General features: G+C 46.2%; 1 protein-coding gene across 1 annotated transcript in view; it reads left to right on the forward strand.

Moving 5' to 3' along the window:
- The window catches only part of VASH1 (vasohibin 1), a 100985-nt gene extending 77870 nt beyond the window's left edge, over window positions 1–23115 (forward strand). The window contains exons 6-7 of the mRNA XM_086937536.1: window positions 18729–18841; window positions 20192–23115. Of these exons, the coding sequence (XP_086793662.1) occupies window positions 18729–18841; window positions 20192–20264 (186 nt within the window). The 3' untranslated portion in view covers window positions 20265–23115. The remainder of the gene's footprint in view (window positions 1–18728; window positions 18842–20191) is intronic.
- The last annotated feature ends 523 nt before the right edge of the window (window positions 23116–23638 follow it).

Genomic DNA, 23638 nt, shown 5'->3' on the forward strand with positions numbered 1-23638 from the left:
TAAAGCTACTTCTACAGCAGGATGGCACCTTTTTCTACTCCCAAGGGGACATTAAGAGGCATTTGTGGCTTTCGATGGCTCTTTGCACTGCCCATCGAGAGGTGTCCCGGAAACAGATATACAGATGTTCCTTGACTGAGCTCCAATGCTCACCCTCACCATGGTGGAAAGGGTAGAGCTCAATGCCCCCATTTCAGATGTGGACATCGGAGCAGCCCATATGGATAAGGCTACTGTTAAAACATTGGGGACCGATGGGCTCCCAGTGGAGTTCTACAAAATATGCAGAGCCACTCTGGTGCCCTAGCTGGTTAAGCTGTTTGATGCTACGGGCAGAATTCTCTTTCTGTACCAGAGTCTGCAACCTGCATGTATGGCTGGACACAATACTTTGCTCTTAGAGACAGATGCAGAGTATTTATGCCACAGCCTATCAGACAACAGCCCTCAGCTGCTTAAGATGCAGTGGGGCACATGAGTATCTCCGATCCCCAAGTGGAGACTATTGGTCAATGCTTGCATAGCCCTACATTTGCTGACCCACTAGGGGAAGCCATAAATACATACTGCTGGGTCAATCTTCATACTGTGGATACAGTGAGCACCGAGTGGGAGGTCTTTGAGGTAGTAGTGAGCAGACTGTCTTTACCAGATCATGGGGCTCTAAAGACCGAGCTCACCTCTCTGGAAGGCACCGTGCAACAGCTTGAACAGGAGGCACATATGACCTGGGCTGATGGGGAGGCCCTTTGCATGGCTCAGGATGGGCATGTAGAGGTTACAGCATGCTTGTGTGCTCTTACACACCACAAATACCTTCAGCGCAGCCACACAGATGAGAGACAAAGCAGAAAGGCTGTTGGCCTTGCTAATACACTCTGAGGGCAGGGGCACCCCATCACAAGACTGTTGACACATACCGGGACAGTAGTACACACACAGCGGTCCTACAATACTATGAAACACTATACGGGTCACAAAATTGGCCAACAGAGGGGGAAGTTGAAGTGTTCCTTAATAGAGCAGTGCTGCAGAGACTTCCCCAGAGTGAGAGTGTGGAGCTGGGTGGATTGATAACTGCAAGAGAGATTAAGTTGGCCATCAAGGAAGTGGCAAGGATAAAATACTGGGTACTGATGAATTCGACCAGTTCGGCTTCAATCGCATCTAAGTCACTTCTAGCGGCCCGCCTGCTGTGACCCGATATCGAGGCTATAGCTTGCCCTCTCAACACGGTCTTATAAGCCTCCCATAGAACACCCGGTGAATGTACGGAGTTCACATTTTCTTGGAAGTAGTGCTTCGTGACTGCAATAAGTTCCTTTTTAATTTTAGGGATCTGTAAATAGCGTGTGGAAATTGGAAAAATGTGTTTCCGAGCCCTGGCATGGGTGGTATATGTCACAGAGACCGGCGAATGATCAGAGATGCCCCGTGGTTGTATCTCTGTCTCAGTCAAGTGAGGAAGGCCGTCTGCGGAGAGGAAAAAATAGTTAATAGGGGAGAGGCTGTTGTGAACTCCCGAGTGGAAGGTATACCCACGATCCCCAGGATGTTTATATCTCCACCCGTCCGTAAGGCCCAGTGCGCCCAAAAATCCATGCAATCGGGACATCCCCCGTCCCCAGTGACTTACAAGGATGGCGGTCTAGAGCATCATTTAAAACTGCATTAAAGTCGCCTCCCATAATGAGCTCCTCCTCTGGCAAGGTCAATAAAAATGCACTAAGGGCAGGAAGCACCACAGAATGAAGGGCTGGTGGGATGTATACTGACACTATATTAAATCTCTTCCCCTCCCATTGACATGAGATAGCAGCAAATTGCCCCTGTGTGTCCCTCCAGACCTGTTGGACAATTAGTGGGAATCGTTTGCGAACCAATATGCCCACACCTCTGGAGCCCGTGTAAAACTCTGAGTGCGCCACCATTGTATAGCCCCAGCGGTCCATAGCCTTATATGCCGAGCCCACCAGATGCGTTTCTTGGAGCAGTGCCACGGCAGGTGCCGCTTGGCGTATATATTGTAACACTAGTCCTCGTTTGATTTTATCCCCCAGCCCATGCACATTCCAGGTCAGTAAGGTCATAGGAGACACCGGGGCCAACAGGGGGATATTAACATCTGCAGCATTGCACATTGGATCCATTTCTTCCATCAGAATTAAAACAGCTTTGTGTACCCATCTCTTCAGTATGCACCTCATCAATCACAGCAGTGAAATACAGCCCAAAACTTAAACTTGGAAGAAAACTCAAGAACACTTCACATATCCTCGCCACTATTTTCATGGTCTTTACAGATTCACAACAAACAAGATCTCTGTCCCTCCACCCCCCAAGAACTCTCCCCTCACTCTCCCCCCACCCCCTCCCTACTCCCCTGCCTGTGGATGTAGAACTACCCACCCCCCAGCGTGGCAGAGTGCCTGTACCCCCCCTCCATGCTAAAGATGCAGAGGGGAATTGAGCCCTCCATCCAATGGCAATCTAGAATGTCGACAATAAGGCACAGCCTTAATTCTATGATAGAACCCTACAAAGCATCACAACATGTCTAAGTAATCGGTAAATAAAGCACATTATAAACCCAGAGTCTCTTGAAACCTGGTACAGCCGAAAAGTCCGCGCTGTCATTGGTATTCCCCGCCTCACCTCCCCCCTCCAGTACTTGCGTGTGTCTTCGATGTCGGGGCCTACAACAGGTCAAGAGTTTGTTTCATTCCTGCTCATTCAGATCACTAGATCCCGTCGCGGTCTCCGTCGCTGTCTTTTCAGGTCCATTACTGTTCCTCCGATCTGTTCTTTCCTGTCGATTGCCGGTCCTGCCTCTGACCTTCGTCCAGCCCTCCATCCAGTCCCAGGCCGCATCCGGTGAATCAAAGAACCATGGCTTACCGTCCCATTCCACTCGCAGCTTTGCCGGAAAGAGCATTGCAAACTTAATGTCTCTGCTACGTTGTTCCTGCTTAACTGCTTGGAAACTTCTCCGCTGTGCTTGGACCCTGGCAGTGAAATCGGGAAAGAAGGATACCTCGTAATTGTCGATTTTGAGCGGGGGGCCAGTTCTTGAGGCTTGTAGGATACTATCCCTGTCTCGAAAGTTAAAGACTCTGGCAATCAAGGGTCGCGGTGGGGCTCCTGGCCTTGGCCTTCTGCCTGGCACCCTATTAGCCCGTTCTATAGAGAAGTAAGCGGAGAGCGCTTTGGGTTTTAAGTGTTTCGTGATTAATTCCTCCACATAGAGGTCTGCAGCCGGCCCTTCCGTTTTTTCCGGAACGCCTAGGATTCTTATGTTATTTCGGTGGGCCCTCCCTTCATAGTCATCCAGCTGCTGTGCCATTATAAGCTGCTTGTTCTCCATTTCTGACATTTGACGTTGAAGCTCGGAGGTATCATCCCGTAGTGCGGTCGTCGCTATTTTGAGCTCCTTCACTTTCTCATTCGTCTGCATAAAGTCAGCTCTGAGTAAGGAGACCTCCATTGAGATTGAGTCCTTGGACGTGCGCTTTTCTCCTATGGCCGCCATTACGTCATGGAGTGTCGGCGCCGGTTCTGAGGGCTACGACGCCTCTGAGCCCCCGTTATCTGTTCTCAGCGAGTCACCTGTATCGACACCTTCAGTCCACGCAAATTTGGACAGTTGAACCCCGACCCCCTGTCGCCATTTTCCGTGTCGTCGTGGGAAGCGCACCGGGGGGAGGGGGCCTGCGGGTGGAACAGTAGCGTCAAAGAATTCCCCACATCACCAAGCAACGCAATCCGTATGCAGCCCTGGTTCCAATTCTGCCACTGTGCCGGGGAAACCTCTGTTGGACCCTTAGAACAATCTTGGGTCTAAAGAATCAGCAATATGAGGCCAACCAATGCCCACAGGTGGTAAGTATTCTCCCAGAGCGCCATCCATATAATGCACCACCCTACACAGGCATCACACTCCGGGTCTCTAGCCCTCGTCAGGGTCCACAGGTCACCGCTCTACGTAGGGATCAGTATGGCAGATGAGGTCGCTTGTTGCCAACACTGGGGCAGATAAATTGGGTTGGCAATGCCCCGGTTTTGCAGGGTCAAACAGGGAGGGGGAGTGGGGGGGAGCGAAGACTCACCCACGCCCTCTATGTGTCCACCGAGGACGTCCACTGATCACAGGCTCACATAGTCCATATCGAGACAGGCCCCTCGCATTCAGTATTAGTACATGGGAGGGGGAAGGCACACACATTCGGCGGTTATGAGCTGGTGGAGTTTGTCACTTGTCATAGGGTCCGACTCGACCAGGCCCAAAAGTCTGTGTCCCAGGTGCCGGTATTTTGTGGCTCCACCCTGAGTCCGGGGAGCAAAAGCAGCGATTCTGCCCACCAGCAGTCGTCCCGTGGGCCCCTTCAATCGAACCACCGCAACCCGAGGGCTCAGGGTCTCACCAGGGCTCCCCCGCGTACCTCCTCCAGCCCGCTGCCGGTCTTAGGCTCCAGTCAGGCCTCCAAGCCGGGGTCTCGATTTTTGCCCTGCCCCTAGGCCGATGTCCGCACTCGTCCAAGGATACCAGGCGGGGGAGACCAGTCATCCGCACAGTGGAGCGCCGGCTACCACCCCCTCCGCGTCGCGGTATGTAGTTCAGGGCCACGGGCAGCACTCAGCCAGGGGGGGGCGCCGCAAGGCGAAGTCCAGTACATGGAGCCACTTCAGCCTATAAGCGCCGCCATTGTTCCCTTCTTTGTTCCCGGAGTCGCCCGGGTCTCGGAAGGCCGTCTCGGGGTGTGGTGAGCTCGCAGAAATCACTCCGGAGCCACCATGGGGGTGCCAGGTCGGTGGTAAAGCTCTTTGGTAGGAATCGCACCAGATTCACAGGCTGTGCAGGATCAATTCGCCTTGGATGAAGCAGAGCTCATTCAAGCCGCAGCCATCGCTCTCGGCTGCTAGCCACACCCCCCCATCCATGCTCAATCTTGACTATAAAATACTTAGCAAAGTTTGGGAAGACCACTTGGGCCCACATCTGCCGCTGTTTGTGTATGGGGAACAAAATAGTTTCATACCGCACCACAATATGTCCCTAAATATTAGTCAGCTTTTCATTGAGGAGACACAGTGATGTGTCAGATGGCCCTGAGTGAAGGCTGGCTCCACTGGGTTGCGTTTCTGTACATAGATGCGAGTGTGCGGGTCCCAACGGGCTATTATATATCGAGTGCCTTCTGTATCTGTAGGGGGACAAGGCAGGGTTGTCTGATGTCTCCCAAGTGCGTTTGGAGGGCAGAGGAGCTGGCATACTGTTGTATGATGGGAACACATTAGAACACTGTACTCAGATGACATGCTCTTGTACTTAAGGCACGCAGAAACAAATTTTCTTATGAGTATACACCTCATGGACAACCTGGATAGACTCTCCAGCCTGCATATGAACTGGTCCAAAACATGCGTTTCCTGTGTCCCCTGTCTTCCAGTGGCCCAAGCTGCTGTGTCGCAATTAGGCATCAAGTGGGAGTGCCGCACCTTCATATACCTCTGTGTAAAAGTATATCCCCATTAAAGGGATTTCTGGAAAGGAATCCTAGGAGGATCCCTCCAAGCCCTAAAAGGAAATGTATAGTTCTGGCACCATCTGAAATTACCCATAATTGCAAAAGTGGGACTGTCCAAGATGGTGCTATTACTATGAGTGCTGTACCACTTTGCAAACGTGCCGGTCTGGATCCCCCACTCATGGTTTAAGGCCATTGGTGCCTTACTAAGGGCTTGATTTGAGATGGTGGGCACTGTAGGGTCTCTCTGGAGATACTGAGATGCCCATACAAGAGAGAAGGCTTGGCGACCCTAACATTGTGGCATACTATCTGATGGGGCAAATCGAGTAAGTGGCAAAATGGCCAGATGTGCAGGGATTGGCAGAGCTGGAGATGGGAACCGAGACCATGCCTTAGTAGTGAGTCTGATGGGGATCAAACTGCAGGCAGATAAGCACCCATGACTTCTTAAAATCGCACTATGCTGCTGGAAGAGGGTTTGTGCACAAACCAGCCCACTATGCGCACCAGCGCTCCCATTGTTGGGCATGCCTACTGCTCAGGGAGGTAACTTTATGGCTGGGACTTTAGATATTGACAAAGGCGGACTGCAGATGGTGGGTGACTGCTATCAACATGGGAAATTCCCGTAGTTTGGGGATCTGGTCAGTGAAAACGGGCTCTTGAATTTGCAGTTCCTGGTATAGGCAGCCCTGAGACACTCGCTGGGGACAATATGAGAGGACATTCTCACTGAGCGTCATAACATGAAACACTGCAAACACTATTAAAGTTTGGAAAAGGTCCTACCTTCTCTCCTGGCTACTGAATCGCTTCTGAAAATGACACTACCAACCCTAATGAGCTTGAGACATACTGGGGACAGCAATGGGGAGGGATCCCGGGGACAATGAATAATCCACAGCCATAGAGCACACAAGTCTGGTCTCCAGAAATACCAGATATAAATATATGCTGTTCAGCTATTTACACACCACATACTGAACACCACACAGGCAGCGGCACAGATGAGAAGATCTGCCCTGGATGTGCTCAGAGAGACGCAGACTTCCGACACATGACATGGGTGTGTCCTGAGATTGTGGCCTTCTGGTATGTGGTCACTTCAACTTTGGGAACAGTTATAAATAAGGTGGGCCTCTATGTGCTTGAGATCTGCCTCTTGGGCTTGTACACACTGCTGAAACCTGGCAGGATCAGTTCGAAGTTCCTGGCTCTGCCCTTGGTGCCTGCTAGACGAACCATGGCAATGCATTGGAGATCCCCTGATGGCACTCCCACCCCCCGGGTGCAGTTGGAAAGAGGAGGTAAGGAAATGGTATATTACTGGGGGCATTTCCCACCATATAGAGGAATGCTTGGGGTAAAGCAAACATCCTATTTCAGATCAGTTGTAGGAAATGTCAAACGGTTCACTGACACGTTGGAATGAACAGGGCTGCTCCATGGGCCCGGCACAAACCACGTGGGGTAAAGGCACGTGCTGTTGCCAGTGCTATCAGTGACCGTGGACTACATAGCCACCAGAGGATGGAGGAGGCACAATACAATTGTATACTGGATTTAGGTGACACCAGCATGCGAAAGGCAAATGGCCCAGGTTGGGTGCATCTATTAAGGTTTGTGTTGAGCAATGTACTGGTCCTGCTCCAGGATCAACCCGCACAAGGGGTCTGATTTCTTGCCCTTTTCCAGTGAGTAGAGGCACTAGGCAGGGGTGTTTCTTCTCCCCACTACTCTCTGCTCTAGTAGTGGTTAACCCCTAGCAGCGCAATCTCACCTCTTGGAGAGAGACTGGAGTTTTCCCACATTGGACAGGACACACATTGTTTCACTATCCGCAGATGATGTCCTGTTCTACGTCAAAAAAATTAAAATAAAGAGAGGTGTGGTGCAGCAGCTAGAGCGGCTGACTCCAGAGCATGGGGCTCATGGTTCGATACCCGGCTGCAGCTCAGCTCAGCACTATGTGACTCTGGGCAATAGCTCACTTAATCTCCCTGAAGGCCCCCAGAGCCTTGAGACCTTTAGGGGTTAGTAGTCTGCATTGTACAAATTCCGGATTTACGTTTTGTTTTTAGCACGATGGGAAGACAGGTCCTTCTGTTATTTGGAATCAGAATTTTCCACATTGAGTCAGATTTATTGGATGGTAACGTCATGTGGCGATGTACTCTCTTCGAACCCAAGTGACCCTTTCATTATCCGTAAAGGGACACATACCCATTGCGAAGAGGGTAATGCTCCCCGTCTCTTTCACCAATCTCCCAGTGGTTCCCTGCTGAACAGTTTTCAGGGGTCTGGATAAGATGCTGGGAGATCTCATTTCGCATAATTGAAGACATAGAGTGGCTGTTTCAAAGTTACAACTTCCACGAAAGCTAGGGGCCTGGGAGCCCCTAACTTTGCATTACATTTTCTGGCTGCTCAAGTACGATGGCTGGCCCATTGGTTGAAGGCCATGAGCTGGAGGATTTTTGTTCATTAGCGCCTCCTTTAAATCAAATGGTTGGGGTTCCTCAAGTATGTGGGCTACCATGTTAGGTATGGTTGGCCTCACAATGTCGCCGTAGGGCTTGTTGGATCACTTGTGGTTCTCTTCCTAATGCTCCTTCCATCCCAGTACTGTGCCTTCCTAAGGGGCCTGACAGCCTCTCCAAACGAGATTTATGATCCTAGGACCGAGTTGGCCTCTCAACGTTGGTTCACGTATTCAACAACGGCCAAGTACTGTCCTTTGAAGTGTTGGTAGAACAATATGGCCTCCATCCAGAATAGTTCCTAACATACAGCTTTCTTTGTTAACTTTTGAGGGAGTGATAGCAGATGAGGACTCCAAACCGGTTCTGAAAACCCATGCAGATGGCCTCCACACACCAGGTAATGTAAGGAGACTAATATCCTGGCTCACATGGGCCATGATCACACATACTCAAGTCCCTCTGCAACACCTTCACAGGACTTGGGAGGCAGAATTTGGCAGAGCTTTAACAAGATGGAATGGGCAAGGTGTCATACATTTTATACTTTCTCAAGTAAAACTGCATTATTTGGACAACAAACGTTGTAATGAGCAAAACTGATTCGGAGCACACGCTCAGGATATGTTGGCCTAAATCCTGCTAGCTCACAGTGTACCATCTGTACCCCTAACCTTACAGAGAAACAAATGGATGTCCAACCTCAGAACATGACAACCCGGACTCCCCAAGGAAATTGTGGTAACAGATCTAGAACGCTTTCGCTTAGTCACTTATGCATACCCAAAGAGATACACAAGAAATACACAGTAAAGCGCTTAAATGTTTATTGAAACATTGTAAAATACTTGCACTGCAATAATCAATATAAGGAAATCAAATAATGTGATTAGCATTACTAGAATGGTAAAGAAGATAAACAATTCAACCATTTTGCTGATTACAGAAAATATATGCATGCATATAAGTTGTGTAATATATTGCACTCCTACCTAGCACATTCTAACCTATCATGTCTAAGATGAGTGAATCTGCCAAATCCCTGTAGGGTGATCAAAGTCCCTGTTACCTTTAGGCAAGTATCATTAAGCTGCCTGTATTGGTGAGGAGCTGGACAGCATCACTTGCATGAGGTAAACCGGTATCTGCTGAGCTGGAATTCCAGCATAGATCGACCTCTCAGTGCCAGCAAAATGCTCTTCTGCCTAAACAAAGGCTTGATGTCACATGTAAAATATCTTCACCTGTATTACCATGCTGAAGCCACAGTCAGGCAGCTATTGTTTATTCTATTGTGATAACTGTTTTGCCGAGTGGCCAAAACAAATAACATCTTGCAGGATGAACCTTATCTTGTACAGGATGTTCAAGGTATTTTGATAGAGAGCATATGAAGTGGTTGCGCAAGAAAAACTGAGTTTGAAGAATAATATCCTTTATGTGCATGCAAATGAACAGTGGCAGCTCCTCCATAGGGGTGTGGGGGCATCGCCCCACTGCTTTCTAGCAGTGCAAGAAGCAGTAACATAAAATGGTAAAACTACCATTTTATGTTTCTGCTTCTCACTCTGTGAGAAAGCAGAAGTGCCTGGTTGTGGGTGGGTGGGCGGGTGGGCGGTCCTGTTCGAGGGCAGGGGGGAGTGACTTGCCCAATTTTGTGGGCCCTGACTGCTTTGGTCGGCATGGGGCCGACCAAAGCAGTTATGCGCACTCTCCCTTTTGTCTATGTAGGCTGCATGCAGCCTACATAGAGAAAAGGGTCTCCCATTAGGTGCCCGGCTGGGGTGCTGTGCGCCTGCACCGCGGTGGCTGCTTCCTGTTGAGGAGAGCAGCAGAAAAAGTGCAAATTGGGACCCAGCCAGGAGCTGAGGCTGCCTGGAGAAGGTACGTTTTATTTTAATTTAATTATTTTAATTTAATTATTTAAAAGGATTCGTGCAAACACAGCCACACGCACACATGCACATTCACAAAGCCATACACACACACACTCAGAAACACACGGACGCACATACGCACAGGCACACCACCAGAGACACACAGGCACACTCACACACGCCAATTTAACTAGCTCTCATGTAAAGCGCTCCAACACGTTCGCTACATAAAACTTCAGGGCAAAAAATGGTGTCGCGTGGAATAAGCCATGAGTGATGTGTGTGTTTCAGGCCAGCATGACTTCCAACATTTTCAAATACACACAATTGAGTTATGTGCAGCGGAGAGTATGATACAACATTTGTGCTAAAACGCCATTATTAGAATGTAATTCTTCAAAATATGAACTCCTTATTTCTGTCCTAAATCTCTTACAGAGCATGCTCCCCAGATAGGTGATAAGCTCGTTTAGGTTGGGCTCACTGGCGCTGATAGCGCTGTTACTGGAGCTGGCACATTGACCAAGCTGTGCAACCTTCGAGATTTCTCAAGAGCGGTGATTGGTGGAAAGTGGCCCATGAGGCCGTTGGTTGAATCCGATTTTCCCCCCTGACCCTAGTACATGACAGGCTCGGATGAACTTGGATTAGACCATTTGTCACAGTTGCCTCATGTCTGGAACATGTTCAGAAGCACTGGATTGCAGGAGTGCAGCATGTGTGCAGCCCCCACCCTGTGTCCATAACCATCTCAGGTGCGCTGGAAGTGCATCATTTGCAAGAATCTGACAAACAGATGGTAACAGCACCTTCAGTTCCCCTTACCCTGGGGGTGTACACAGCTGTTCTATTGCAAATGTTATTTCATTTAATAAAAGGCCAATATTACTGTGTTGTAGAGAGGAACTAACCGATGCTTCGCATTTTTCCTATCAAATCTATTCCTTTCTTATTTTCCTTATCACGTTACCCCTAACTGTGCTTAATGACATTAAATGCCTCTTTTGTGATGATCCTCTTCGATTTAAATGTGTGCCAGCCAGACCAAATTATAAAAGGTACCATTGTGAACAAAATTAGGTCAGTTTAAGGAAAGAGTTGCAAGAACTTTTTGAAATTCTCAACCCCAGGTCTAATTGCACGTAAAATAGTTTTGTACTGAAATGCCTCTCTTTTTTTCAAACTTTTCACTGTGGAGACCTCCCCCGATTCCCCAATGTGTCGATCAGGTTTGCTTGCTTGGCTTGCTTGTGATGTAGCACTCATCCCCAACTTTTACACCCTACCACTTACAAAAGTTACCCGCCACCACTGAAAATGAATGTGTGTTAGATGTCATTGTGTTTGGGGAGAGATGGCAACTTAAGAATGCGAGCATGTAAAATGGTGTTTCTTAACCGAGCAAGTGTAACTATGTGACGGAGGGCCCTGTTGTAACCCCTCAAGCTTTCCCGCAATGCACCTTTGCAGCAGATACAATTGTTGTACTCACCAGAGCCTATCCCTCACCCCAGCGCATTAAACATATATTCCTGGATGCCTCTGACACACGTGCCCATTGTAGGTCCCCAGTGGCGGATCTCCCACCTGTCCTGTGTGATTGTCCCAATCTCAGACTCTACTGGAAGGAGGTTACACCAACAATTTCCTTTACCACCGGCCAACTGCTCCTCTACACATGGGAGGCTGGATCACAGGGGATCTACTAACGGCCAAAGACATACGAAACAGCTGCCCATTTTAATGATCTTGCCCTAGCCAAATGTGCAGTGACAATGTGTTGGAAGAGTGTAACTCCTCCCAGTGATGCAGCATGGAGAGTCGCGTTGGTATGATGGGCCAGGTTGACACAGAGAGGAGGCCAGAGGTCTTTGCCGATGTCCGATAGCCCTGTGTGTGACCAGTTGCTATCCCAGTTCTTTAACTCTGGGCCAGGGAGCTCTTTTTCCTCATAATTTTACCGCAGATGCGCACATCCCCTCCCGTGCACTAATCAACCCAAAAGGATGATTTAGGGAGGCAGGGTTCGAAGCTCCAGTTCAGTCATAACATTGTTCCGTTCTCATATTAACAAAACTACAATGTTGGCTGAGAATGTGGGCGCACACAACTAGTTTATTATGAAGTGTAAATACACATCTACTCCGTACAATACTTGTCCATACACCCTTTGGTGCTCTGGAGGAGTCACCTGATCTTCCCAAACTGGAGGAAATCCAAACTGAATTAAAATGTTCTCTGAACACACAAAAGGTTTTGAAGTCGAGGTTGTGGTATCAACAGTTTTTTATTCCAACATCCAATTAAACCCTTATTGTTGTATTCTCCACTTGCCAGCACATGTTTCGTCTTTACACTGTAGGCGTAACAGCCAGTGGCGTCACTAGGGTTGGTGTCACCCGGTGCGGGTAACACATGGTGTCACCCCCTCACGACATAAACCAAGGAGTCACAGCACTTCAGTATTAAAATAGTTGTATCTACTCCGGATCGTAAGTTACAAGTTGCCGCACAAGTAACAACATTCAAGTTAAGCAGCATTTAAGGCATCCGTGTGAAGCTGCCAGCATACAAATATACTAACATCACGAAACTATGACATCATCCATATGAAATACTCTACCTTCTGTATTGATGGATGCATACCCTTAAGACTGGGTAGAGGCGATATTATAAAAGTTGTTATTGAGTATATTGTGATATGCTATGTTTGAATATATTGGATGCACGTCATATGACGTCAGATGGCCGATTGCAGCATGGCGACGTCCATTTGTGTCCAAGGTTCCATGTCTTCATGGTGTCCACTTCTAAGCCTTCCTGGGCCCACCACCTCTGACTCCATGACTGTGTCCCATGCCTGCCTGCCTCCCTGTGCCTGTGCGTGCATGACTCGATATTCACCTGTGCCACTTGCCCCCTCGGTGTCAGGCTTGTCCCCAGGCACAAGTACTTGTGTCTCTGTCCTAGTGTCCATGTTTTTCTGGCTCTCCTGGTTTCTTTGTCGACACAACCTTCTACTCCACTGTCATGAGCAAGTGACTAAAGAGACTGCTACTCTAGGAACACATCTTGTTTCTACTCTTTTCTTAAATTTGAAAGACAACACAATACAAGGCTGTTTGTTTCCACTGCTTAGGCACAAATAGTTGTTTTGCAGTGGGCTTGAGTCAAAGGATTTAAAGTAAAGAAGGAATGAATCCAAAATAAACACGGACCTAGGGGAAGAGTCATACTGATGGTTTAATGACTTCTGGTTATCATTATCCATAGTAATTACTGTCCTCGTCTTAGTCATTACTTAGGAGGCGTTCTCTACCTCTAGAGAGGAGAGAAAGACTTGGAACTATGCTGTTAGCTGACACCACCCACCCATAGGTGCTATAAATGGCTTGCACTCCCAAAATTGTTCCTGATGTTACCAAGTCTTCTTAAAGACCAGCAATCGAAGGTGAGTGTTGTGTGGTAATTAATGGATGTGGTGAGGGCGATAATGACTAAAGATAATGAAGATTACCTAAAAGTAATTACGTTTTTAAGCCAACATCCACCGGCCTTGTGGCCAGTCGTTATTTAAGAGGACTACCAAAGCCATTAAATAGCCTTTGAAAACATAAAGTAAAATCAACAAACAATTTAAATGCAGTTATGAATTATATACGAATGGTCTAACGGAACAAAACAAATCACAGATTAAAGACAGAATATGGAAGAATAGAATTCAAGACACCTTGCTCAAGTAAGCAACCTTTCAACCCAGCATTTTGAATACGATAATGGTTGGCATGGCAAAGGTGTTTGGAGAGGCCCAAGCGGGTAAGCCACGCATCTGCCTCGCACCAACATCATCACATCGGTGCGTGCGTGGCGAAGTGCTGCAGTGCAGTGCACACACACTCACTGCACTGACTGCAGTAGCAGTGTTTTAATTTGTAAGCAGGTGCGCAACTGCTGCGAGTGCGCACCGTGGTGGCATGCGTTTGCGGCTTGCACCGTTGCACGCACTGGCAGCAGAGCAGAGGTGAGGGCGAGGCTGAACCGATGGGCTGCACTCCACTGTGCAGTGAGCCAGCCAGCGTAACTAACCAGATTGGTGTCACCCCTGATGGGGTGACACCCAGTGCGGTCCGCACCCCCCGCACCCCCCTAGTGACGCCACTGGTAACAGCAGACTTAATCAGGGCTCAATGGGTGTATATAAAGCTGTGTCCTCTAATGTGAGTAGGCAGGGTCTGTACAAAATCATCGGTCCAATAGTCAAAGGCAAGAGTATATTTACTCTATCAGGGTCCCAAAATACAATTTGTGATCGAATGCCTGTGTGTGGTACAGGCAAAAATTTGTAAAGATGACGATCCCGAAGAGTGTCAGGTCTTCGGCGTGCCGCCTCTTTCTTAGGACCATGACCTTGACGTCAAAACCTTTTGTGTGCTTGGAGAATATTTTAATATAGTACCGTTCTCAGTCCCCAATAAAGACCCTTAACGTTCCCCCCCCCAATATGGCTCAAACCCTACCACAATGTCAATGGTAATTTGGACCCCATCTCGTACCTCCCTCCTCCCCCTAGATTCTTCCCTGCCAAGTCTGATATTGCTTTGGATTACCTCCATACAGAATTTGGGTAGTCAACTCTACCACAGTACTCCCTCCACCCCCTGCTTTAATGTATCTTTGACATTTCTCTAGGTGACATATGAAGAGGGCTGCCTGAAATTGACCAATTTACCCTGTGCTTATATTTCCAAATATCCTGTATTTGTGACTGCGGCGCTATGTGCATTCTAGACAATGATCCACAACAAAATAGTGCTCGTCCCCACAGGCAGAATGACCACCACATACTACATCCAGCCGGTACAGGAGATATAGCATTCGGCCATTAATTTTCACATCCTTCTTCTGGCAGAGCACCTGCTAGCAGTGGACAGCAACTTCCCAGAACTGCTCAGCGGGACGCATCAGCAGACGCAGGAATGGGATATCATTTCCTAAGTATTTTGTTAGTACTTTCATCGTATAGGGGACACTTTCAATCAATCTGTTTGCCAATGCAAAAAAATACAAAAAGCCAAAACTTCATTCACAGATTCACCCACCAACAGCCCGTGAGCAGCACTCCACTGTTGAATTGGTCAGGGATATTTCCTAAGCTTTTCAGCTACTACGGCTGATTCTGTATGTTGTGAGGGAAATGAGTTAAGTGCCAACGTATCTTATGCGTCTGTGCTCACCTGGGTAATGCAGCTGTGGTTTTCCACCCTATTAGACATATCTGTTTACCCAAATAAGTAGATCCCTCAGTGAGCAGACCTGCCCACACAATATTGGGATCGACTATTCCATCTAAATGTCAAGACACTGAATGGAGAAAAGTTACTTGCCTGTAACTCTGATTCTCCAGCATTGGCATCTTTCATAGATTTACATGTGACCCACCCTCCTTTCCTTGTCAAGAGGCTTCTTCCTGTAGCAAGCTAGGGAAATCTGACAGTTGGAAGAGACAGATGAACACCTGTGGGTGCTAATCTCTGATTGGCTTCCGTTTGCCTCATACATAATGATGTGAATGGATTACTAAAGTGTTTGAGAAATGTCAGTGTTATTAAGTGTACAGTCTGCACTGCTATATTAACATTTTAACTAAGGGTTCCAAGTCTGTTGACGGGGAATGATTCAAGCATGTGAATCTATGAAATATCCAATGAAAGAGATTTGTATGCCCACTCAGTGTGCATGCTTCTCTGCCAAGTGCAAGAGGTTTGTCAACTATTGTCTCAATTTAAATAAGCAGCCCTTGTAGGCATCTGTACAGGTCATCATCTGCTATTGGCTTCATCTGAAAAAAATCAGCCCTATCGTACATTTCTACTAGGGTCTATTTAACAGCAAAATCAGCCTACATGCAAAACAGACATCAACCTTTCTTTAAAATTCCTGTTGCTAAGTTGTTCGTGAGTGGCTTGAAAGAGTTATTTTGCTAAGAACACCACCAGCAGTTCATAAAACCTTGTTACAAACATCCTCCAGATATGCTCTCAAGCCACTGCCTTAGGGAGGAGGCCACTGCTCTTCAGACTGTGCTAGTATGTGATCTACAGCAGCACCTGCAACAAATGGAATACATTACGTGCCTGTAACAGCCAATTTGCAGTGCTCTAGATTCATGTGCACCCTTACAATTCCTTGGATGCGAGCTCATTTTATGACGTTTTCACACAGGCAGGCTTATACATTACTGAACAGAAAATGGATGAGTAAGAGGGTACACTGGGTTTGGCCTCCATTACATGTAATAGTTCCAAAAAACAAAACCCCAGTACAGTTAAGTGTGAAAAAGGACTCTCCTCTGGCAGGAAAAACATTATCTTTTCTTGTGAAATCCTCACCCAGCAGGATTACCCATTGGTGGCATGCTTCATCATTGGGTTCCTCCCGATCTTCTGCGGATCGGGTATGCTCCAACCTTCGACTTACTTGGGAGCACTTACTGATATTCTTATACAATGATAAAGGAGTTGTTCTAAGAAAGGTAAGGAAGTGGTGATGGTGATACATGGTTTAAAAATACCTGACTAGTAGGTATCCCTTAGTTTATTTGAACCTCTAGTCGGTATGATTAATAAATAAAGGAGAGTTTTTTTAGGAAGAGAGATTATTATGGATCTATTTCCAAAAAAGCTCAACATGTTTCCAGCCGTGCCCCTAATTGCCTCTTCTTCAGGACCCGGAGAGACCTAGTTCCCTGGTACCACTCCTGGTAAATCACACTGGAGGCATACCAAAGCATGCAGCAAAAGGATTTTTTTTAAATCTATATATCGTTACTACCTATTTGGCATTTATAGTTTGATAATATTAGGATGTAGCACTGCTGCATCATGGTTCCTCTGGGGAAAGAGGGTCGACTGTTGTCACACTCACTCCAAGGTGGCACCTCCGCGTAGTAACCTAATCGGTGCAACCTCCGGAGACTGCATATTCCATGGTGGGTGAGGGTTTCACAAGAAAAACTAATGCTTAATGTTTCACACTTAACTGTACTGGGTTTCTGTTTTTTTGAAGGCTTATACATTATCCTATTCCAGTGCACCAGTATATACATACTGCCCTGCTTCACAACACTCCACACACCTTCTTTCATATTTAAAGGGGGGAAAAGCACTCTGAAATAGAGTCTTTGTCCTGGTCTATTGTGGGTTTTGTGATGGATCACAATTTTCCTCAAAGCCAAAACTGCAAAGAAAGACAACTTTCAATGTCCACACCCAACACTAGATAGCAGGAGTGAGCTAGCATGTGAATATACAGAACTACAAGCTGCAAGCTGATGGTTACTGGTAAGTATTGTTTTCCTTATTGGCCAAATCAAGATTACAAGTAGTGCGGTAATACCATGCTCCAGCTTTCTGCCCTGTGTCTCCTGAACGTTTACCTGTAAAAAGCAGTCAAATACGTGAGTGGGAATCAGCCCAAAGAGTTACTGGTGGGGGTTGGCATTGGTAACAGCAGTAACTTGACATACCCCAGGGGGCAAGTCAGGAAGCCAAATGCGAAAATACTGATTCAATATTTCCATTTATCTTAAATTGAGGGTTTAGTGTCTGCTTATGGTTGCTTACAAGCATCCAGTGTAAAGCAAACTTGCATGAAAGTAGCACCTGCCATCCTTCCACGCATGGGCAAGAGTCTCTTACAATGATGGACAGCCTTTTGTATTACCAGGAAAATATTCAACCTGATGCACACACAAAGAAGAGTCAGCAAGATCATCTGCGTTGTTATCTGAATATCTGCCTGAGCCATACCCATGGGCATCTTTGACCTGCCTACTGTGCAGTCTCCATGGAAGGCCCAGGGCGTGGGCACTGATGCCTCACCCCCTGGCCCACTTTGAGGTTGACAACAACCAATGCCTGATTACTGGAGAAAGCATTATTGCCTGGGTTTGGGTTGATGTTTCATAGGGGGAGTGTGATTCAGGTACTTATAGAGATAAATACAAAGAGAAAATAATTGTAACTTTGATTGCTCTAAATTGTTTAGTAAGATATACAAACAGTCACTGTCATCTGCAAACATTTCACACTGCTGAAAGTACACTTATTGAGAATGCATTGGCTGGAAGAAATGAGAAAGCTGGTTTAATTATTCAGTGTTGTTTCCAATTGGATTATGATTCTAAACACTAATTAACAAGTAGGAAAATGAAACTAGTCTTGCCTTCCTTATGATCTAAAATGGAAACAAACTTTCACCACCGCATCATATGTTATCCTATGTTCTGTTCATATAGAGCATGTCTACCATTACCACGTTTTAATTCTTGAACACCTATGTAGTGTGAGGGTTGTAGGCATCAAGATGGCAATAAAAAACAAGCCTTCAAGTTTGGATCACCACCCACAGCAATCACGGGTTTCTGTTATTTTATCATTCGTTACATTCTGTTCCGGATCTCGGATGATTTGTTCGCACTAACCACAATAACCCTTTAAGTGGTGTGGACTTTGTTAGCTTGATGTTTCCTACCATTCTCAGTTAGCAGCTTCACGGAGTTTGAGTTGGTACTGGTAAGTACTGACCTCCATTAAATTTTACTACTGAGTGACTGTGCAGAGGGTCTGTATGCAACCATAATCTATGCTGTGTATTGTGGTACGGGTTAGAAAGCCTGTGCAGTACACCTGCAGGTTTAGGCGACTTCCACAATCCACAAAATGTGCCCCCCCATTTACATAGTGCAAGACCAGATATAATTCATTGATAAAGCCATGTAATCCCCACCGCCTCCTCCAGCTCCCTTAAACTTTAAAAATGTATCCTTTTGTAAATACCTGCAGATCAGCAAAGGCACGCCATCCCCCAGCAAAGACCGCAAAAGGGAGGGATCTGTATCTTCACCTCAGCGGAACCAGTCCAGCCCCCACCGAAGGAACAGCCGCACAGAGCGACGGTAAGGAAGACCCCGTCAATATACGGATGGTGCTTGTGAAGCATCACCACTATCAGGATTGGTTTGCTGAGAGTGAAACTATTTTACATCCAGACACTACTCTCTGTGCTTCAACACTAAACATCCTAGATATTATTGAGCTGTCTCTGTCTTTAGCTTAAAAAGTTAAACTGTGCTGTGTTCTGTACAGTCAGTCAGTTACCACATTACTCCTTTGAAAAGTGGAACCAAGGAATAGCAGTAGTTCTGAAGGGTCCTGTGGTTCAGGCTCTAAAACTAAAGCAACAATTAGTTGTAATGATGGATATGAATTTTACTGGAGAAGGTTGTATTGAGTGTGTAGGCATAGGTTAGGAGAGCGTGAGAGAGGTTGATTTTCAGTGTTGAATGCTTTGTGTAAAATGGTGAGTTTTGTGTAGTCCTTTAAATAGGCAGGGAGTGAACTTTCTCATGCATTCAGGGAGTGAGTTGCAAAGCATTCCAGACAGAGTGCAACCTGGGTAAAGTAATCTTGCCTTTTGAGAAAGGGGAAGATTGGGCGGCGCAAGGGTAGGAGAGTAGCATTTACACAGCCAAGAACTGAGGTGACTGTTTAGAGGAGATGAGGAAAGGCTGCAGAATATGTTTAAAGCATAAGTAATGAGATGGCAGTATTGAAAGGGTTAGGGAAATAAACCGAAATGGTGTTACTCCAAGCCTTGACTAACTGCCCAGAAGTTGTTGACCAGACCCCAGTTGCCTCCGGCAATGTTAGAACGAGATTTGATGACATTTTCCAGCAGTAATACACATAGTTCATAGGTGAATGTCCCAAGAGAAGGCAGGCACTGGTACGTGAGGGGTGACTAAGTGCTTAGTACTTAAAGGGACACCAAGACTGCAGGATTGAGAATCAGGTACAGCTGTAGTTTCAACATACTGTTACGCAGTAGGAGCTTGAGATTTGGGTGTGAGATGGCCTGTGACATTTTGATATGCTTGTCGTCAGGAATGAGTCCTACTTTGGAAAAGATGGTTTGACTGTGCAAAATAGAGCAGTTACAACAAGCTCTTAAATCAGTGGTGCAGGTGTGAGAACCACTTTGTATCTACTCCATGGGATCGTAGTCTAGACAGATATCCAAGTTTGATCCTTGAGAGCGGACATTGCATAGTTGGCTTCCGTACTTCCTCAACAGGGGATAATTTGCTAAATTTCAAGTTTGCTTTCACTTGATTTTGTTGTCTGTTAGATCTCTTGCCAGGATAGATTTTATTTTGGTGCCTATCTTTATCATTATAGGCATGTTATTATTTTTGCCAGTACGCCTCTTTTTTTCACATCATGCTTTGTTCTCCCTTCCATTGTAGACCATCTGGGGATAAGAAGCCCGCAGAGCAGAAGACTATGCCAGACATTAACGGGTACCAGATACGAGTCTGAGCGGATCAGAACTTGAATCGATGGTGTCATCAACCTGGACTTTGATATGAGAGCATGAAGGATGTAAGAAGGATCGGGCCAATCGGGAGGCTGTCTTCTCCACTAGGGGAGGCGTCAAACATGTGTTCCCGACATTTGCGCCTTTTGAAGATTCACTTGCGCTTTATTTTCAGACCCAAAACAGAGTGTCAGGTTTATACATGTCTGACCTGTTGAAAGATCCTCAACTGATGTTGATAGAAAAGGGCAGTAGTAAGTCTAAAAACAGGAGGAAAGGAAGCAGTGTCACAAATGGTAAAAGGAAGACAATGACAGCTTTGTTGTACGATAGGTTACAGACCAATGTGAAAGAATAGTATGTGTTAGAAGTAGAGTGAGAACATGCAGGGTACTGCCCAAAGCAGGCAATTGGATTGTATTAATCGACAATCATGAGAGCGAACTGACTGGTGTATGAGAGGTGGAGATATGGCTGGAAGGAGATTTGAGAATCAAGTGGTCAAGAATGGCATGGCTATGAAATCTCAGGGAGTGGAGTACAAGTCTGTGGATCTAGCATGCTTGCCAACCTCAGACTGGGAGTAACAGAACCTCAAAGAAGCAGCTTCGTCATTTTCAGACAACTCAAGGACTCTGAGCGAGATACTACTAAATTTACTAACTCATTAAAGATTTGTTTTCCACGTTAGTGTGCAGCTGTAGACAGATTATCCCCTGAATATGTTGCACTCTAAAGCCTCACTGTCTGATGTCTGCCAACCGAGCCCCCCTTGTAAACAGTTGATGCAGCAACAAAGCAGTAATTACTCTGATTAGTAAGCTTTATTATACCCTATATATGGTGCTCTGAATGCACTGTACACTGTGGATGAAGGATGCCACTAGTAGCAAAGTATTAGGACACATTCGTTATATGCGCAGTTATGTTGTACATGCATATAACATGGCCTTCTCACTTCAGTTGTTTGCTATTTTCTAAAATGTAAGTATAGGTGAATTTTTTTAAAACCTATTTAGAGTGATGAACCACTAGTCTGATCACAGGAAACTGAATATGATTTGTAGATTGACTGTGGTATTCAGAGTGGGAATTTGTGGACTCTACTCCCACTGGGGCAATTTATCTTCAGATATTAAATTGGTAGCTTGAAAGATTACATTTTGCCGCTTGCAGTGGCAGGTAAGCAACCTGCACCTCACTTCGCATCGCAGTATAAAGGACCGCAAGACACTGCGGATCAAAGCAGATTTTCTCAGCAAGAGTCTATTCATTGGCCAACTCAACAGCGAGTTGAGAAGTCTATTCAATTCATTTCCTTTTTAGTTAGATTTCATTATTTTTTGTGACCTGTTAAAACGTGATGGTATTTATAGTAATTCCACAAGTGGTGTTATACGGAGTGCCCATGAAGCTCTAAATGTTGAGCGGGAATGCAGGAGGATCCATTGACTCCGACTTTCTACTGCTCTTTCCCTGAAGCTCTTGACCTCAAGCAGGCACACCCTTTACAGAAGACAGGCTGTCAGAGGCCCACAGTCCACATTTATTTCTTGTGATGCCAGGATTGACCTTTTTTTGCATATATGTACTGACTGGAATGAGTCAATTCATCAGGCTGCATGCTCTTGGATAACGCTTTGCACTGCAGTCGGCAGAGTACCACTTCAGCATACAACATTTTAAAGTTTTATGTTTGTTTGTCGTGGGCAATCAGCCATGCAGGACCATAGGTATTCGAAAGTTTGTCTTGATATGAAGAATGTCAGATGGACTCCGAACAGAAACACATATGCTCAACTCCAAGGAAGTGGACTTGAACCGTAAAGTGGACTTGAACTGGAAAAGAATCCGTGGTGGACAGGTTGTCATAACACGCAATTTAAAATGGCGTCCCATAAGCAGATGCTGATGCGTAAGCCTCTAGCAATTTCAAGGAAGTCACATGTGAAAGCATACATAAATCCCACCGAAGGGACAAATGCAGCCTGACTTACACAGCGCCAGGGCATTCCACCACAAGAAGACTCACTACTGAAAAGGGAGCTCACTCTGACAAGCAGATGCTGAACTATTTGCATCCCTCTGGAGCAACCCCATGAGTCCTCTTGTGAGAAACTGTTCAAGGTAATGCTTGCAGTGTTCTGGTATATATTTGTATACCTTATCCACCGAGGTGTTTGTCTTGCATTTCTGCAAGTCCTTATTGTGTGAGGGAGGGCATAGCGCACACACTACTAGTTGTTCTGTAATGTCCAGACCATCCATTTCTGGCCTTGACTGGGTCTGGCTAGTGTTTCATATTAGAAAAGTAGTGGAACAAAGGATAGATTCTGGGATTGTGTAGCTGCTTTGATAAACAATAGAGAGCTCAAAGCTTGGGCACTGGTTTGTTAAGCAAGTTCCTCTGTCGGGTGTGCATAGTTGGTTTCTGGTCCTGTTTGTCATAAAGTTTAGGCTGTGCCTCTAAGCCTGATATGTGCTGTAACTCTTGTATTTATAGAACCTCTGATTGCTGTCATTTTGGATGGCCATGTCACCAAGGGTGCTCTCGTTCACACAGGGTAGTAGTTACGGGCCTGCGATATGTAGGGTGACATCCACTGCTTATTAAAACATGTACAAAGCCATGTGGAAAACTCTACTTTTAGAACCTGTGGCCTGTCCATCACAGGCACCATTTTCTAGCATTCCCCCAACAAACCTTTCGATTTTTTAACTTCACAGACCAGGGAAAGTACTTGTTTTAGATTTTAATGTTTTTTGCACTTGTATATTTATTATTATCAGTATTGCATTCCTTGGCTTCCTTTTACACTCAAACCTAAAAAAATAAATAGCCCTTTGCCACTCTTTCAATGTGTGTGTGCCTTACTGATACTGGACATAAATCCACCACTACTTGGTCACCTCCAGAGTAAATTATATGTGTTTTGCAGGTTTTAGATTTCTGCATCTCTCTGGCAACTGCAGCGGCTGCCTGTAGTATCTTCCAGGGCAAGCCAGTAGTGCCGCAGTGGCCTCATTGCAGTGTTGAGACTATCACTGCCATTCGTTGGCCATTTTTGTGTCAAGGTTGTGTGCGTGAAGGGTTGTTTGATAAAGCATTGCTGGAACTGGGCATGAAATGATCAAAGGAGAGGGCAGGGAGTTTCATGTTAAAATTGACACATTGCCAGTTGGCGCTGTGGTGGGTACTAGGAAGTGAGTCAGTGTGCGGTAGTGTTGTAGTGTGCACGTTTACTGCTGAGAAAGAGCTTGATTTTGTTTCTTATTTTAGTAGGTGACTGCCTGGTGCACAGGGGGTGGGTGCTCTATCTGTGTTTTGTTTGTGGTGATGTAGAGTGGCAACCTGCTATCTTTATAGCTCTTGGCC

This window comes from Lissotriton vulgaris, chromosome 9 (genome assembly GCF_964263255.1).
Source record: "Lissotriton vulgaris chromosome 9, aLisVul1.2, whole genome shotgun sequence".
Classification (NCBI taxonomy): Eukaryota; Metazoa; Chordata; class Amphibia; order Caudata; family Salamandridae; genus Lissotriton; species Lissotriton vulgaris.